Below are 19532 nucleotides of genomic sequence, written 5' to 3'. Positions count from 1 at the left end.
ACGCAGGACTTAGAGCTGATTTTTTAAATACTCAAGAAAATGCTTCCTACAGTGTAACTGGGAGAATATTTCCTACAAGATCTTTAATAAGGTTGTCACAGTTGATCATGCCTGGACTCCAAGAGTCACTATATAAGTTCTCCTAAGTTCCCAGAATTTTAACAAAATGTCCCCAATAGTCTTAGCTCTGACATATAATATATACCCTCATAATTATATCTTTTAAGATCTTTTGAGTTCAGATGTTTATTTTCCAAAATAAAAATTATGTAATAATTTACATAAACATAAAATTGGAATCAGATAATTTAAAGGAATTTCAAAAGTCACCTGATACAATTTCTTCACTTATTAAGTATTCCTAATTAAAGTAACTAAGTTCCACAGATGTTAGGTAAATTTTGTACCACCCAGCAACAAATAAAAACAGTGCTAGACTATATACAGTTCCTGGTGAACATAACTGAGATAAACTAAACATATCGACAGTAGTATGATATTCATCTAATTTTGCCAGGTTTCCTTGAAGTAAACATCAAGAATTGATTAACAAGAAAACTGAAGTAATGAAAAATCAGGGAAACACACTCAAAATTTTATCAAAAAAGAGAGAAAATTAGGCAGTAAAATTCAAAACTGTGAACTTAAGTAATATTCTACTCTAGAGTGTCAATTACTCTCACCCATATTTGACCTAAAGTATATTTCCTATCTTGATCATTCAAATAACAATCAAATTCTAGATTTAAATTTTACTTACATGGTACAATAAATATATGTTAAATGAATGTCTATTTTTTAAAAGCTACTTTAAAACAAAAAATTCTACTTAATTTTTCCAACAGTAAAAAGGCATTTTAGGCTACCAAATCATCTTGGTAGACAATCAGTTAGTAAACAAAAACGCTGTTTTAAAAAACTGAAAGATCGACAGGCTGGCTGTCTTTAACAATGGCAGAAGCAACTAAATGGTAATTACAAACTACAGAGCTGGGAAAACCCTAGCTGTTTTCTGTAAAGTAACTAGTATGTTAGCACTTGTTTAAATAAAATGAAAGAAAGCTCTTCAGCGTTTGCTGCCTTAGAAATGCACCAAAGAGTTCAGGGAGATCAATACTTGCTAAATGTACAAGGACCAAATCAATAGGGAAAGAAATTGCCTTTTCCAACAACTACGATGGGAAAAGATGAAAGGTATAGGAACAGAAATAAAACTGAAAATAATGAAATATGATGTCTGTTTACCATGTTTTTGCACCTCTTTAAATCATTAAAACCTTAACCTTGGAAGGGAGTGTTGTAAAAACTAGAGTAGAATCTAAAGATCATGAACTGAGATTCATCTTTTAGTTTATAACTTCAATCAATCAACACCCCACAAGTCACTGAGTACTACTGGGCCTCCAGGGTCACAGGGAGGAGTAGATGGAAATCATAGAATGACGTCTTGGTCCTCTTACAGTCTATAATCTAGATGAAGCAGGAAGGCCAACACACCAAAGAGGAAAAAAATACCAGAACAGAACATTCTTAAGGTAGGATGTTGACGAAGTGAGGTAATGTTACAGAAAAGCTAGCAAAATAAAAATTTTTTAATTAAAAAAAAAAAACTGGCCCCCAAAATCAACAGAAATTAAACAAAGATGGTATAAAACCTTGTGCTATAATCTTTGTAAAACAGAAGTCAAGAGAACAGTGAGACATGATTTCAGGAATTTATAGGGCAGCTAACCTGGCTTGCTCAGCAACATTATGGGAGGAAGAAGGTGAGTAAATAAAATTCTAAAAACCTTAATATTCATACCCTTGTTGTTACTGTTGTTGTTAAGTCACTCAGTTGTTTTCAACTCTTTGTGACCCCAAGGACTATAGTCCACCAGGCTACAAGGGATTTCCTGTCCACTGGGATTTCCCAGGAAGAATACTGGAGTGGGCTGCCATTTCCTTCTCGAGGGATCTTCCTGACACAGAGATCAAACCCACGTCTCCTGCATTAGCAGATGGATTCTTTACCACTGAGCCACAAGGGAAGCCCATTCATACCCTATTAGGCCCTAGTTTGAAACAGCAGGTTGAAAGGTGAGTAGATGGGCTGGATAGAAATGGAATGCAGAGAATGGACAAATGGACAAATAGTTTGATAAAAGATTCAAATTACTATAACATACACAAAATAACTAGAAATTTTCAAAAGCCCTTTATCTTTTAAAAAAGAATAATTAAAATTGGTAGTTAAGTCATTTTAATGAAGAACTACAGGCCCCAGATGGTGAATTTTCTACCAAAACTTTAAGAAACAAATAATGCCAATCCTACACAAATCCTTTGGAACAGCTCCCAAATTAGCATGTGAGATGAGCATTACTCTGATACCAAAACCAGACTAAGGTACAATTAGAAAGCTACAGAGCAATAACCCTTATGAACATAACTGAAATATTCTCGACAAAAATATGTGGAAGTGAAATCAACCACAACCTTTAGGTTGATCTCAGGAATGCAAAGATTTTTGACATTTAAAAATTAATCAGTGTAATTCATTGGGCTTCCCAGGTGCCGCAGTGGTAAAGAACCTGCCTGCCAATGCAGGAGATGCAGGAGACGTGGGCTCCATCCCTGGGTGGGGAAGATCCCCTGGAGGAAGAAATGGCAACTCGCTCCAGTATTCTTGCCTGGAGAATCCCATGGACAGAGGAGCCTGGCGGGCTGCAGTCCATGGGGCTGAGAAGAGTCGCATATGACTGAGCGACCGAGCACACATCAGGTCTGTATGTGGCTTCACAGGGCTCTGGACCCAAGGGAGATCACAGCCGGTGTCTCACCCATACCTGACTTACATGCTCTCGAAGAGGGGCTTCCACATTTTTTGAGATGACTATATGATATTATATGGTAAAGGATATTTTGGACTTAAAGTTGATGCTGAAATGATTAAGACTTTGGGGAATGCTGGGATGTGATAAATACATTTGGCATGAATTTTCTGGGACAGGAAAACTATTGTGCGTTAAGTCCCCAGAAAGCCATGTTCAAGCTCTCACTCCTGAGTCCTGTGCATGTGACCTTACGTGGGGACACGACTACTGTGGCTGTGATTAGCTAAGGTAAAGACACACTTGAGTAGCGCTGGTGTCCTGTAAAAAGAGAAGAGACAGAGACAGAAGGAAGACTGAGAACAGAGATTGGAAATACGCAGCTGCAAGCCAAAGAATTCAGACTATAGCCACAAGGCAGAATAAATTCCATTTTTTCCTTTTTTTAAATTGGTGGGTGCTAGCCAAATATAAACCACTAGTGAGCTCAGCCGCAAAGTGTCTGACTCTTTGTGATCCCATGGACTATAACCCACCAGGCTCTTCTGTCCATGGGATTCCCCAGGCAAGAATACCAGAGTGTTGCCATGCCCTCCTCCAGGGGATCTTCCCAACCCAAGAATCGAACCTGCATCTCCTGCCTTGGCAGGTGGGTTTTTTTATCTGCTGAGCCATCATCGGGGAAACCATGAATACTTGGGATGAAACCACTGGTCATTGTATTCCAAGCAAGGCAAAAAAAAAAAAAAAAGTGTTGCATTGCAGCTACCACTGTTTGAAGATTGATTGTGTGAAATCAAAAGTGGTCGTAAAATAAAAAACTTGTGAGTAGCAGAGACTTAGAACTAATGGAAGAGAACCGCTTCTCTAATCCTGCCAGAGAAGTCTTTCTTTTCGCTTTCCACCCCAAAGTAGCAAAATGCCAACGTTGAGAGTCCAAGACAATGACTGACGGCTTTACAAATGGGCTGTTGTGTTTGGTTCTCGCAGCACTCCTCTGCACAAGGCCTCTAAGCACCAAGCTGACTGGACTCACACATCTTGTCCTGGCTTCTATCACCCAGGAGCATAAAGTCCATGGCTACTTCCAGGCTGTGCTGAAAACTCCCAGCAAGTCATTCAAGGCTTTGGTCTCCAGCTGGTTGAGCAATATTTGAAGAAGAGGGAAACAAGAGGAGATAGAATAACAGCAATTTTGAAAGAGAATGGAGTTGGAAAATTCTGCACTATCTGCTTTTAAGACTTATTATAAGGCTACAGTAATCAAGATGGTATGTTTTGGCATACAAATAGACACCCCGATCAATGAAATAAAATAGAGAGAACAGAAATACTCCCACACATATATGGCTGAACGATTTTCAACAAAAGTCTAGTCTTTTCAATTGAGAGTATTTCAATGAGAAAAGAAAAGTCTTTTCAACAAAGGGTGATGGAATAATTGTACATCCACCTGAAATAAAATGAGGCTTGGCCCTTACCTACTATCATATACAAAAAATAACCACAAATGAGTCAAATACATGCAAGGTAAGCACTGAAACTATAAAACTCCTACAAGAATACATAGACAGTCCTGTTATTGGGCTAGGCAGAGATTTCTTAGATGGGACTTGAAAGATATAAACCTTATATCTTACAGAAGATATAAAAATAGAATTTTATCATATTTTAAACTTTTGCTAATTGAAAGTCTCATCAATAAGAAAATTAAAAAGCAAGGTATGTACAGATGTGAGAGTTGGACCATAAGGAAGGTTGAGGACTGAAGAACTGACGCTTTCAAACTGTGGTGCTAGAGAAGACTCTCAGAGTCCCCTGGACTGCAAGAAGATCAAACCAGTCAATTCCAAAGGAAATCAATCCTGAATATTTACTGGAAGGACTAGTGCTGAAGCTGAAGCTCCAATACTTTGGCCACCCAACGTGTAGAGCCGACTCATTGCAAAAGACCCTGATGCTGGGAAAGACTGAGGGCAGGAGGAGAAGGGGGCAACAGAGGATGAGATGGTTGGATGGCATCACTGACTCAATGGACATGAATTTGAGCAAACTCTGGTAGATCATGAAGAACAGGAAAGCCTGGTGTGCTGCAGTCCATGGGGTTCCAAAGAGTCGGACAAGACTTAGCAACTGAACAACAGACTGGGAGAAAATGTGTAAAACATATATCTGAATACGTTATATTCACAACATACAAAGAACTCTTACTACTCTAAGATTGCAAAGATCCAACAGAAAATAAGATTTGAAAAGACACTGTGCCATAAAAGACACATCAATGACAAACACCAGTAGTTACTAGGGAAATGCCAATTAAAACCACAAAGAGGTACCAAACAGACACCAGAATGACTAAAATTTAAAAGATGATAATGCCGAGTGCAAGCAGGAATACAGAGGCTCTGGAATTCTCATAAGCTGCTGATGGGATGTGAAACAGCACAGCTACTTGCAGAAGCAACTTGCAATTTCTGATAAGAGTTAAATATACGATTACCATGCAACCTAGCAATTTCACTGCTAGATGTTTACCTAGGAGATATAAAAATGTATGTCCTGTAAAAAGACTTGTACCTGTACTTGTGGTCTCATCAGATTCCACACCCCCAGCCCATGTGCAGTGACCCACAGCGTGCAGGATATCATGGCCATGAAGGTCTCCCCTCTGAGGAGCAAAAGGTTCAAGCCCCATGTCCAGCTCCCCAGTCCAGGGAAACTGCACCAGGAAGCAAGTTCTCACAAGGTCTGACTTTAAAAAACAATAAACAGCAGAGTTGACATACAGGAGAAACCGAGACTCTGCTCTTGAAGATCTTGTGCCCAACCTGACTCGATCTACGCCCCAGAAGAGGCGGCAGCTTGACAAGCGCCAGGTCATACAAGGAGCTTCACTGACTAGGGGTGACTGAAGGTGCGTGCTGGGGGCAGGGGTGGAGAACCGCCTTCAGGCACAGGCAATGTGCGTCCAGTGTGATGGGCAAACTCTGTGCTGCAAGCCTCACATCCTCTCCAGCTCATCTCTCAACCTTCTGCTGAGGCAGCTCCTCACGGGGGCCCCATGTGGTGGATGAGAAAACCGAGAAAATGAGTGCTGACCGCGTGGAACATGGCTTCAGCATCGCAGTTTAACCCTTGAAAATGGGACACATGTATGGCCCTGAAGGTGAAGAGGGAGAACACCTGATGCGCGTGTGTGCATGCTAAGTCGCTTCGGTCGTATCTGACTCTTTGTGACCCCACGGACTATTGCCTGCCAGGTTCCTCTGTCCACGGGATTCTCTAGACAAGAATACTAGAGTGGGTTACCATGCCTTTCTTCGAAAGGGTCTTCCTGACCCAGGGATAGAAGCCATGTCTCATATGTCTCCTGCATTGGCAAATTGGGTTCTTTACCACTTGCGCCACCTGGGAAGCCCAGAACTCCTGACTGTTGTTCAGTTGCTAAGTTGTGTCTGACTGCGACCCCACGGACTGCAGCACACCAGGCTTCCCTGTGCTTCATCATCCTCTGGAAAACACCCGCTAGCATCCTGTAAAAACCACTCCTGTCCGCCCAGCCCATAACTCATTAACTAAGCTTCAACCTGAGTTAGAGTTTTGGTTGCTCCAGTCTCCTCATCTTTCCTGGGGATCAACTCTGATGGTCCCTGATAGCCGACGCTTCCCTTCATATCCCCACAACTTGTGAACTTACACTCCTTGCTAACAGTGGATTTCCTCTAATTCTGAACACTGCTAATCCCTTCTGGGTTTGAGACTCGGGGCTGCCTGCACAACTGGGTCCTCAGATCTCTGGAGCAGAGGCACACAGCCCAGGCCTGGCTTGAACCTTAGCTGCTCCAGAGAGCCCACCAGCCTCCCTCCGAGGGGCCTGAGCGCCTGGACTCATGTGGCACAGCTGCCATCTGGTGGCCACAGGTGGTAACTGCACCAGCCCACCTGCTTGTGCATTCCCCTGAACACAACAGGCTAGATCCCTTTCTCAGTCCTCAAGTACTTCATCAGGTCTGTGCTAGTCTTAAAACTTCCCCTAATGTCATTTAATCTAGATTTCCCAATGTTTTGAGATCGTTTTTTAATGTAAGCCTTTACATTTTAATGTAAAATTTGTGAAAAATGTTAAAATCCTTTGAATGTTTAAAAGAAAAAAATGAAAATTGCCATATTGCACGTCTTAATGAAGTTTGAATGTTAAATTGTATATTCACTTTAAAAAAAATGATTTTCATAGACATGGCTTCATAAAATACAACTGAAATATGGCTTCATAAAATACAAGAAACTTAGTTCTATCCCTCAGCATCTTTGCATATCTTCCCATACATATGGATGCAGAGTTAATAAAGCAAGAGCATGACAAGCACTTTGTATCTACCCAGCACATGTTTATCAGGCGCCCACCATGCCCCCGATCAAGTAAAATGCTAGATCTGGGATATAAACGTGAGAAAGACTCAGCTCCCAGTCTCAGACTTCAGTGCGTCGGAACACGCTCGTTTTAAACAAGTGCATTACACAGCCGAGCACCTCTCATTCATGTTCATCACTCCCAATTTATCTTCCCAGTATCATCTGGGCCTCCCAGGACAACATTTGATGTCATATTACTAAAAACCGTATGCTATGTGCCACATTTTTCTAAAACCTCCTGGTTGTTATGAGTGATTTCCCCATTCCCCTGGTATGCCTAAATAACATGGGTGTGTGCATGCTAAGACCCTTCGGTCATGTTCCACTCGTTGCGGCCCCAAGGACTATACCCCGCCAGGCTCTTCCATCCATGGGATTTCCCAGGCAACAATACTGGAGTGAGTTGCCATGCAACCCCGGGGGGTCTTCCCTGATCCAGGGATCGAACCCTAGTCTCTTGCATCTCTTGCAGGCGGCTTCTTTACCTGCTAAGCCACCAGGGAAACCCCAAATATCACTCCTTCCAAATTAAAAGCAAAAATAATTTCCCTGTGTCTCTGCTCTGCAACCTTGCCACAAATCTTCAATTTGTTAAAAAAAAAAAAATGTGGTATCTGCAAAATACAATAAAGCTAAGTGTAGGTATGTCTCCACAATTTTAGCCCTTTTATTTCACAAAAATTTCTCATTGCTCATTAAAGAAGCTTACATAACATTACAATTTCCATATTTCAATTAGAAGAGTGCATCACTCAATGCAGAAAAATCATACTCTATGTAGAGGTAATATTCCTCTGGTTAAATAAATAGCAACTCATAATTTTTTATGAATTTATGACTCAAGATGAACTGAAATAGAAAATCAAGGTATTCTTTATGTAAGTAATTACTTTTAGCTCCCCAATGCCAAATTTATATATTAGCACCTCCACGTGTGGCTCCAAAACCATTAATTTTGCTATTTTGAGTCAATTTCAGACAAGAGACATAGATTTCCACATTTTATAAGTCTTGTTTCTATACCATCAAACAATGAAAAACAAGAACCTAAAAAGATTCTCTGGTCAAGACCGAGGCAAAAATACCACAAGTATTCAAGAGGCAATTTATGGTTCCCAGCCTAATCAAATTTATTTCTCCTTCTAAGCAACATGTTTTTATTTATATCTAATTAAATGTTTTATTAACACAGATGGACATGCAAAGAAATCTGTAAAGTTCTTCACAGCAGTTTTTTCAAATTTAAGAACTCTGAAGCCACCTTTCTCTTTTCTTTTCCAACTTAAATCATTCCAGTTCTTCTCATTTTTCTTCACAAACCTTGCCTTAAATTTTTTCATTTTCTCTGACCTATTTAAATTTCTTGACATCTTACTAATGTTAAAGAGATTATAATTTCTAGGCAAAGTACTGGAGAGCCAGCTGAGTGGTACAGCATCATTTTCTGCTCATGAGGAAAAATGGTGAGTCCTGTCCTAAAGAAATACTTGCGAGTTCATTAGACAGATGTTATGAGGAAAGTAGATTCAATACATTTGGCACACACACACAAAGACACACACAAACATTACAAGATTGTTGTGACACTCTAATCATACTTTCATCAAATCAGTAGTTAAAATTAATAAATAAAGTAATCTTCAGCTATGCCTATTCCAGTAACTCACCAATACCTTCAGTACACATTTTGCACTAAGTTGACATTTAAAAAAAGGGAGGGAGAGATGTAATTCCTATCCTCAGGGCATTTATGATATCTTAGAAATAGAAATTAGAAATAGAAGAGAAGTAAGAAATTACACATGTTCAAGAGAAAAACGCATAAAAAGTTCAAAAAGAATAGACACTAAGTCTGTAACTGCTGGAAAAATGAAGAATACAGGAGTGATTAACATCAAATTGGATTATCCAGTGGCAAGATTTCTAGGGTAAGTTCATTCTGAAGAAGTGGGAAATTTTTAGCAGTATCTAATCCACGTCCATCCCATATGCTTCATCTTTTCATAAGGAGAAAACACTGATGAAAGGCTGCACTGATACTGAAATTGGAAATCTGCTCATTCATCACGGCTTTCAAGACCAGTCCAATGTAATTAGTTTTCCTCTTCCCAAATGAAAAGATTTTCATCTTCAAAAATATAAAATATTTCTAAGATATTTCTGTTGCTAATACCTAAGAATGTCTCGTCTTGGCCAAGCATTTCAAAGGACAAATGAGAGCTGTGTTCTCTGACTACTTGGTTGAGATTGGTTCCTGAGTTCTGGAATCTGCTATTTAATAAGTTATTGTTCTCATCAATTACTTCAAAGATATCCTTTGTCTGACTGCTGGGGTCTTGTGTATTTGAATTCACCTGACCCACAACTAACAACAACGTGTGCAAGAAACTCTTTAAATATGACTGAAATTTATTGAAATTATTTTCTTCCTCTAAGCCCATGCAGTTACTTCGTTTTAATTTTCTCCTTCTGTCCATCAAGTCAAATGTGTTATTAAAATGAGGCCAATCGTGTGTATTGGCAATGGCATTATCAGTAAGTGTTCTTCTACTTCTTGTTTTACTGTTCTTATCTCTGAACATGGTTTTGCTTGACTGTTGTAAACATGGGTGTATTTTCATCCATAACTGGAGACTCAATGAATTTTCAACATCAGAATCTGTGCAATATGCAAATCCTCGGTGTTCCTCATTTATGGGCTGGTTAATCACAGTTAGTATTGGGCAATGTTGACCACAGATATTATAGAGTTTATCCAAAGAGTCGTCTTCCCGAAGGGCTCCATGAATTACATTACTACTAGCCAATGGTTGGTTCCTAACAGCACTATCAGAGACAGGATGGACTTTGTTACCAGCAGACGCGAAGACATGTGTGGCAGACGTACACACTCTCTCTGATCTAAGGTTACCCTTCTCCACTGCTGGGTGATTTGGTTTTCTCTCCTGAGCACAAGCTTCATCTTGAATATCTAGCTCATCATCACAGAAGGGCTCCGAGTCAGTACAATGAGGCATGTTAAAATAATTGCATCTCAGCTCAGGAGGCTGAGTCAGTTCCTCTAGCTCTGAGGAGGATAGTTCAGCCATGCTTGGGCCTGGAGCCAAGTTTCCAAAATGTGAATACAGAACCTCGTTGCTGTTATTATCCAGTAGAGTATCCACTGATGTGGTGTCTGCATGGCCACATGGGTCAGAACATTCAGGTGATGACACTCTTAGCAAATGATTTTCTTTCAGGAGCCACTTGCCCTTGTCGATCAGTACTCCCTCTTCCCCGTCCCTGAGGATTCTTTTATGATCATTCTGTTCTGTACCATGTTCTGCAATATCTTCCCTGGGATAACTGGCCCTCACATTATTAACATCACATTTATCTCGTTTTTGCTCTGGAAATTTCTGCAACACACTTGAATTACTAGATACTCGTTCTGAAGAGCCAAGTGACTGACCTTGAGGATCATAAAGACCTACTTTCCCAGTGCCCTGAAATTCCACAGAATCACAAGGATAAACCTGAGATGTGTGTGTAGATCCAGCAAAAAAAGATGGTCTCATCATCTCTGCTTTACCATAAAGTTTCTCTATTGTCCTTTTAACAAATCCTTTGTTGCATTCTTTCTCTGGGATCATCTCCTCATCACTGTCACTGGGGCCATCACTGGGTGTTTTGTATGACTGTTCATTCTCACTGTCTTGTCTATAATCTGACCAATCAGAAGTTCCTGACCTTCTTAGACTGTTTTTAAAATTAAGAGGGGACTCTGAGAACTTCCAGCTTCCAAGCTTTCCACCATCTTTTTGACTCTTGTTTTAGTTTCTCCATCACTGGGCTCCTTTTCCATATTTTGCTTAGAATCATAGCAAAATACTAAAGATGGTGGAGTCACCAGTCTCCTACTGATTGTCTCACAAATTACACCATCCTTTCCTACTTCTGCATCATTTCTGCTGGACACTTCGATCAATTCCAAACTCTTACTAGCCTCTAACTCCTTTCGGATCAATTCTTCAGTCACTTGCTCCCCTGAATTTACCTTTGTATTAAAGATAACAGTGTTCTGGTTTTCTAATTCCTCAAAAGATTCCAATTCTGAGACGTTTCTTTCACTTGATGTCATGCTGTTGGTTGTTGAGCCTGGTTCTTCAGAAGTCTTTGAATCCTCCTTATCAAAAGATGTATATACATTTTTATCCTGAAATTTCTTTAATGAACAACTTTCAAATTTATCTAAAAAACTATTTTCTCCATGAAGTTCTGATTCAGTTGTATTTTGGAAAGAGCCACAGTGGCTTAAATTACCGATACTTTGGTGTGACACCAACATATTAGAGCCATGTTTATACCCAGGGTCTGCCAAAATATTTCTGTCTTTCTGAACTTCATCAACTCTTTCTAACTCTTCAGTCAATTCCAAATTATCAGCTCTCTCATAGATATGGTTTTGCTCATAAGCACAAGCCTCATGAGAAGACACAGCATCAGTAAGTGAAGAGATGTCTTCTAAGAAACAAGCCTTGTTCATGGAAGTCTGATCCATGGTACAGTCATCACTGGGGAAAGAATCTTCACTGAGGTGACAAGTCTCTTTTGGAGGGTAAGTCTTAACTACAGTGCCCATTTTACATGGAGAGCGAGTCACTGCTGTAACACAGACTTCAGAGACTTCCTCACCGGCAGTATGGCTTCCATCTAAAGAGATTTTCTGTGTTTTCCCATTTTCAACACACTGAGGAACTATCTGAATGTTGCGTGTAGAGCAATTTGCAGAAAGACCTATTGGAACCACATCCTGTTCTTTCTCAGTGAGTCCAAAGTGATTCGTGGTTGATTCCAGTAAGCTGGCCACGGCGGCCTTCAAGTCATCAGCTTCCTCTGTGACAGCAATGTGCTTCAGCACCTCCAACAATGCAAGTGTTTCTGAACTTCCACTGGTCGCCTTGAGAGCGTCACCTGGACAGAAGCTACTCATACCTCCCTTTAGGTTTAGCACCAGAAGCCAAGCTAGAAGTACATTAGTGGAGGAATTACATATCAAAGAAGGGAAGGGAATTTCTGAAAGTGGACCTGGCATCTGAACAACTCCATTTTGAGCCTTGGGACTACTAGGAACCAAAGCTTGCAGCTGGCGAAGCAGCTGGACTGGCGACAAGTGCTGTGGGGCGTCCCCTTCCAGATCTACTTGTACGGCAGTCTCTACGCTTGGCCCTTTTGCAGCAAGGTTTATATCTTTGTAAACAAGGCTCACCTCTTGCCCTGACTTCACAGCAGACACTTGACTTTTAGCATTAGGATCATCAGTAGCTGACTGCGACAAAGTACAGAATTCATGAATAGAAAGCAAGGAAGTATCATTCAGGGAGTCAGTATGGCTGTCACAGTGATCCTGGATGAGTTCTTCACTGCTACCTTTGCCTAAAGACATACCTACTTTCTTCCCTAGATTGTCTCCTGTCAAAGTGGCACTTTTAGTTGTGTGTCTACTACTTTCCAGAACAGAATCATTTCCTTTTCCAGAACTAGTGTAGGAACTGTTTCCTGGAAGAAAACCACTTTTGTAACTCGCCACACCCCTTTCCTTTTTGTATACTGGAGCTGACTTGCCAAGTTGCAAAGCTGTTTGTGGACTTAAGTTCTGCAACCATCTTTGTACATAACTTTGAACTGAATGATGGGTAACATTCTCAGGAAAAACAGCTTTTTCCAAAGAAGCCAAAGAATTTGCCCTGGTTGTGACATGCTGCTTACTTACAGCAGTATCTGATTTCAACTTATCCCTTTTTGGTTTTTTCTGGCTCCTTAAAGTTATGTGTGAATTATTAACTTTTGAAACTAAACTCCTCTTTGATGTTCCTCTCAAATACCAAGATGCTGTTTCTGCCTGAGACTCTGGCCCACAAAAAGCATTAGGTTTTTGCTCAAGGAAGTTAAATAAATGAAATAAATTTTGATTTTCAAAAGTATTTTTGCAATATCCAATATCATTGTGGGAAAACACTTTCTCTCCTTGACCAATTTCTCTTTTTGTAGGTCCTCCCAAGTTTACTTTGTTTAGTGGTCTGGATTTTCTTCTGGCTAAAAGTCCTTGAACCTTAGGTTTATGAAGAGCATTTAATTTATTTCTATGTAAATTTCTGGAATTCACAGGATTATTACCTTTCGAAGAAAAATAATTTGATTCAATTACCATATCACTTGCATGGAGGTCTTTTTCACAAAGTATGGCCCCTTTAAGGGGACTACATGAATCTTGCAATATGGTTTCCTGTGCAATTCTACCTCTTGTGTTCATTCTCTTATTCTTCCTGGGGATTCTTTTAGTTGCCATCTCTCCAGCCTGATGCTGAGAATTTATCACATGCTGCTGAGATTTCATCTTTTTTTTGCTAGCAACAGATGATGAAATCTGCTTTTCATTTTCTGGAAGTTTTGTTAAACCACACTGAGAAAATGCATGGAGCAGTTGGTCAATTCTTGTAGTGACAGTAGAGGGTCCTACCGAAGCTGGGGTCTTGGAAATAGTTTTGTCAGTCCCAGGGTTGTTACTTGAAGAGTGAGCTGCATCTGCTAAGAAAGAGCCAGATCTATCATCTGTGTTACCATAAGTTCTTAAATTCTTAACACTAGCTTCGTTGTCTGCTGTGACATTATCAACTACACCTTCCTCCACAATTGAGTTTTCTGATGTAGTCTGTGGCAAGCCACCATTATGGGACATCTCTAACATCTTCTGACTTGTAATTTCTACAACACCAGCACTTATTGCACTTGATTTGAGCAATCTGCTTTCCTTTTTTCTTTCTAAAGATGATGCTACCTGCTCATCATTATCAACTTGAACGAGTATGGGTCTGTTGGACACAGATGACATTTTACTGCAAGAATGTGTGACCATGTGATACTCAGACTTGTTTTCCCAATCTTTCCTTTCTTCATTGTAGGAAAACTGCCCAATCATTTTCTCTTGAACCTCAGTTTCAGATACTAAGGTCACACTCCCTATCACAGACTTCTTCTGCCTCACTCTCCTTGGTCCAGGTGTAGGGGGCCTGTAGAAACGATGCTTCACTCGATCCTGAGTTCCCTGGGTGGCATCTGTGTCCATAGTAGGGTTCTCCCAGCTAGTAGAACTGCAAGTTTCAACATCTTGATCTTTTACTTGAGTGTTCACCTCCTCCGCTAGACTGTCTACCTGACTACCACCTTTCTCCAGAGGTGAGATGTCTGAGGACAATGAACATGCAGTAATCTTTACACCAGATGATCGATCATCCATTCTCCCTGGGAGACTGCTTATTTCACTTTTTTCACCATTATTGGACAGATCAGCTCTACAGAGAGTGGTTGTCCATTTTATGGTTTCTTCCTCCTTTATCTTGAATCGAATTTTCATCTCAACTGTCATAGTGCCATCTTGATTAAAAATAATTGATTTCTCAACATCATCTTCAGAAGGATATATCAATAAATTCTGAGAATCATTTTTTTCTAATGCCAAGTAATTTTCAGAAGCAAAAGAATGATCCGAGTAGCAATCATTACTCTGCATTTTCTCAGAAGAAAGAGAATAAATCTGAGACGTTGGGCTTGAAGGTACATGCGTGCTCACTTTCAAGGTTTTAAAAGTAAAATACAACGTGGAAGAGAGAGAAGTCATAAATATCCAATAGAGGAGGCAGCAAAGAAAGAAAAAAAGAAAATGAACAATTAGTATGAAAAATACCCTATTTTCTAAATGTCATAGTAAGATGTTGTTAAATTTCTCACATCTATGTATCATTTGGTCACTTTAATTCATGGTAATATCTGGTACGTTTCTACAACATACTCTTTAAAAAAGAACTTAAATTCTACTTCAGTGAGGAAATTCACAGAATTGTACTTAAGTCTTAATGAGTTTAATAAGGTAATTTTAATACAGAAAGTATAAAGTAGAAACTGCTAAAGATTCTAGCAAAAATAAAGAGGTTTCTGTGAGGTTTGGTTTTGCTGTATTATTCTGTTTCACAGTACTGGACTTGGGGTGTAATCCAGTGCTGCTTACCTAGCCATACAAGCAAGGGATAGTTTTTTGGTGGTATCCATCTTCCTATCAGTATGTATCAAAGAGAGGTATCTATAGCACTGCCAAAGTAAAAACAGTTTTATAATTTATTTTAAAGGCAAGATTAACTTAGTAATAATTATTAATTTAACATCATCTTCTATAAAAAGTACATTTAATTTAATGTCAGTCACAAAAGAGAAGAAAGCCAATCACACAGCCAGATATCTAGGTCTTTTTTTAACATGCATCTCTAGCGATAACCTTGGCACTCATGCTTCCCCAACTCAGTCAAATTACGATCTGTAGCTTGTATAGACATGCACATGCTTGTGCTGTGCTATACTTAGCCATTCAGTCGTGTCTGTAGTCCACCAAGCTCCTTTGTCCATGAGATTCTCCAGGCAAAAATACTGGAGAGGGTTGCCAAGCCCTCCTGCATGGGATCTTCTCGACTCAGGGATTGAAGCCAGGTCTCGGTCGTCTCCTGTACTGGCAGGTGGATTCTTTACCACTGAGTCACACCTGGGAAGCCCTATGCATATGCTTACCATCAATTAAACACCTTTTGCTTCAGGGTATAAGGCTAGAGATACTTTCTCTTATTTTTGGAATATATTTACCAAAATTATAAATGAAAATGTTTCACTCATTATGTTTTAAAGTAAAAACTTACTGAAGCCCTCAGATTCCCTGAAGCCATCAAAAACTATGCTCAGAAACCCACATCAGAGAGAAGATAATAAAATCAGTTTAACAAAATGACCAGGGTGAAACAATACTACCCTAGGCAAAATAGATATTTAGCTGCACACATGCACACCCTATGTACCCAATCCCCATGGACTTCCCACATGGCACAATGATAAAGAATCTGCCTGCAATGCAGGGGACACAGGTTCAATCCCTGGCTCAGGAAGATCCCCTGGAGGAGGAAATGAGAACCCACTCCACTATTCGTGCCTGGAGAATCCTATGGACAGAGAAGCCTGACAGGGCTACATGGGGTCACAAAGAGTCAGACACGACTGAACCAACAGAACACATGAAATAACTAAATAACAACAATAAGTAAGAGTTGAATCTGCCCATTTGAGCAATAGGTAGAGGAATTAACACTACTTAAAATGTGTATTATAGCATGTTGAAAGAAAATAAAAACTAAAATTGAAGTGTAAATGGCAATCAACACTTTAGCACCGAGTTAAAATGCTGCACACAATGAATAATGAGATCAGCTATGACTGAAAAGGGTAACTTACAGCCTATACCACACTCATGGGTATCAAGAGGTCCTTGTCCTCCCCTATCCAAAGGATAATGTCACACTGTATGATATTTAAGGACCTGTCAATCTAGAGTACTGTTAACTAGCAACTGGCCATATGAATTTTTTTTAATTAATAAAAAGTGAATCTAAGGGCCTATGGTTTTTACTGGAATAACTTCAGAAAGTGGAGCATGTATGTAATTAAGAGAATTTTTTTAAAGTCAATCAATTAATCTGAGCTCAGCTGTGCTACATGGTATTTATTATATACAAAAAACTCCAAAACTATTGGTGCGTCGCTTACTCATATCCCATAGAATTTAGAATTCCTCTCTAAATCAAGAAATGATGGCATTTTGATCTTTTATCTAGGTATTAGGTGCAAAACAAAAGAAATAAAAAGAAACTCATCAATTTAAATAAATATATCATTGATTTGAAAAACAATCTTTTTAAAATTATTAATCTCTCTGACTCTTTGCAGCTATAAATAGAACCAATTTCAGTTTAAAATGTTTTGATCCTCTCTTTTTCTGTGATGAAAGAAATTGGTCATTTAAGATGAATTGCTGTTGTTGTTTTTGAGGATAAAATAAAAAAACCTTAGGGCTAAAAATAAGGGCTATATATTTAAGTGACTTACTTTTTCTGCTTTCTGACCTAGCATTTCCCTTGGGGTACACACGACGAGAGATCCCTGGTAATCTAGCAGGAAGCAAGTACTTTTGGATGTCATAATTTCCTGGTTTAAACGGTTCCCTTCCTGCTGCCACCACAGCTCCAGAGCTCAGGATCACAGCCTGCAGACTGGGAACCTAGGGAAAAAAATCAAAGAGTTGTGGTCCTGACACGAGCAACATGAAGTTTTGTTCTTTCCATACATTGAGTTTATGACAGATTGAATTAATTTAACAACCTCCACAGTTTGAAAGAGATACTCACCAACTGTCTGTTGGGCACCAATGATGTATACAAACTAATGAAGTACCAAATGGCGATGGGGGGGGGGGGGGGCGGGGGGAGAAGGGGGCATTAGACCAACATCCTTATTCAGCCCACAACTGCCTGGGACAGATCAGACTTCTGCCCTCATAACTAAACAAACCTTCAAAAGGTATGCAAGACTGCCCTGTCCTACCCACCCAAGCACCCAGCTGGGAAAGGGCCTGACAGTCACTCCAAGACCACAACATTAAGTGACTGGGGCCACGCAGGTCCCAGAAAAATGCCTTCTGTCCCCGACAGAATAGCACCCTAGGCCACTCTCTTTAAAGAAATATCACTGAGATTATGTAACAGGGAACAGAAAATCTGACTCTATGTTGGATCTGTTTCTTTGACTTTAACCTTTGCTTTCCAGTTGCTTTTGTTATTATCATCACATTATCAGCCATTATTACATAATGGTTGCCTCAGGGAACCTAGCTCCTCTGCCAGAATGCTCACCTAAAGTGCCTTTGTTCAGCTCATAGGGAGACAATCTGACCTTGCCCACCTGTGGATGGCTGCAGAAAAGAAAAAATTAACACGACCCCACCCCAGGCTGGCCCAGGCTGGCCCAGGCTGGCAATATTTTGCAAAACTACTGACTATTTTACTTTATTTCCTCACCTCCTCCCCCTCTCTGTTCTATAAAAAAACTGGCATACAGATTCCAAAAAGATGGTTTTGGGGGACACTAGTCCTCTCAGTCTGCTAGCTTTTGAATCAAGTCCTATTCCTTGCCTCAACACCTCATCTCACGGTGTACTGGCCTATCCTACAGTAACACATTATGTGCCAACACCTTCTGTAAGTCAAGGCTGAGAGGAAAGAGTGGAGGAGAAAAAAGAGGTCCTCCTGGACCATGCCTCATCCGAATCTGACCTCAAAAAGAAGAACATCCACCCAGATGAGCCAGTGCCCTGCCATGCACACTGAAGCATGTTAGCATGCAACTGTGAGCCTGCAAGAACGCTCTCACACATGCATGCACGCACGTGGGAAAAACCTTCTCGGGGGAGGGGAACACCATCACATCACTCACTACTCGAGCTCAGATGTGAAGAGCCCCCGTCCCCTCAAACACTCACCTTCCTTCCGTCTGTGGCGTACAGCTTGGTCACCGGGCGCTGCATGACCTGTGTCAGGTACTGCAGGAAGACCTCGAAGCTCTGCGTGACCCTCCTGTTGAGCACGATTGCACGCCTCGTCTTGGGGTCGCCATTCCTGAAGACCACGAGCCGTCGCGGCACGCGCAGCATGCCGGGAGCAGCAGGGGCGGGGCCTCGCTGCACATGCGTGCTGAGAGCTCGGCTGCTGAGCCAGGGCCGCGGGCGACGCCGGGCCTTGTCCAAGTCCACTGGCTGCACTTTCCTGCCGTGGGAGCACAGGTACGACTGACCGTCCTCCAGCTCCTCCAGGCGCGTGATGCTGTGCCTCCCCCGGGGGGTGCTGATGTTCCGCACCCCGAAGGGCAGGGGCACCTTGCCCGACAGATTGTCCAACAGAGCATCGAATGTCTTGAAGGAACGAGGATTCAGCACCACCCGGACCCCGCCGAACTGCGGGTCTCCACTCTTGTAGAAACTGATCCTTTTGGCCACGACAGGCTGGGTGATTCCCGACTGGCGAGGAGAAGGAAGCTGACCTTCAGAGGAGATCCGGCGAACCATGGAGAAACTGGTGGAAGGAGTTTCGCTCATTTTGGTTGAGACCTGGGGAGGGAAGGAAATTATTCATCTTCATGGTAACAGCACCAAGAGGAATACGTGCTGATGCTAACACAGCTACTGATAGCTGTTCCTAGGATTTCATTCATTCACTTACTCATTCGTTATACCTTCCTGTTTTGAAAGATAACTTTCAGGGCTTAAAATAAAAAGATATAAAAGCAGCAGTTAAGTAAGGGCGTTTATAATTGAAAGATTAAAAGCAGCCTAAAGGAACATCTATGGTGGTCTAGTGACTAAGACTCTGCTCTTCCCATGCAGGGAGCCTGGGTTCCATCCTT

The 19532-nt window shown here is 40.8% G+C and overlaps 1 protein-coding gene across 1 annotated transcript; it reads right to left on the bottom strand.

The window, feature by feature from the left end:
* Nucleotides 1-8346: 8346 nt before the first annotated feature.
* On the bottom strand, nucleotides 8347-19233 carry RP1 (RP1 axonemal microtubule associated). The gene is given in 4 exon segments (XM_020916495.2): nucleotides 8347-10995; nucleotides 10998-14834; nucleotides 17184-17355; nucleotides 18613-19233. Coding segments are annotated over 4 exon segments (6333 nt in total). The 5' UTR covers nucleotides 19225-19233; the 3' UTR covers nucleotides 8347-9283.
* Nucleotides 19234-19532: the final 299 nt, after the last annotated feature.

This window comes from Odocoileus virginianus, chromosome 15 (genome assembly GCF_023699985.2).
Source record: "Odocoileus virginianus isolate 20LAN1187 ecotype Illinois chromosome 15, Ovbor_1.2, whole genome shotgun sequence".
Taxonomy (NCBI): Eukaryota; Metazoa; Chordata; class Mammalia; order Artiodactyla; family Cervidae; genus Odocoileus; species Odocoileus virginianus.
The sequence above is the reverse complement of the archived record's forward strand: the minus strand, read 5'-3'. Positions and strand labels throughout refer to the sequence as shown.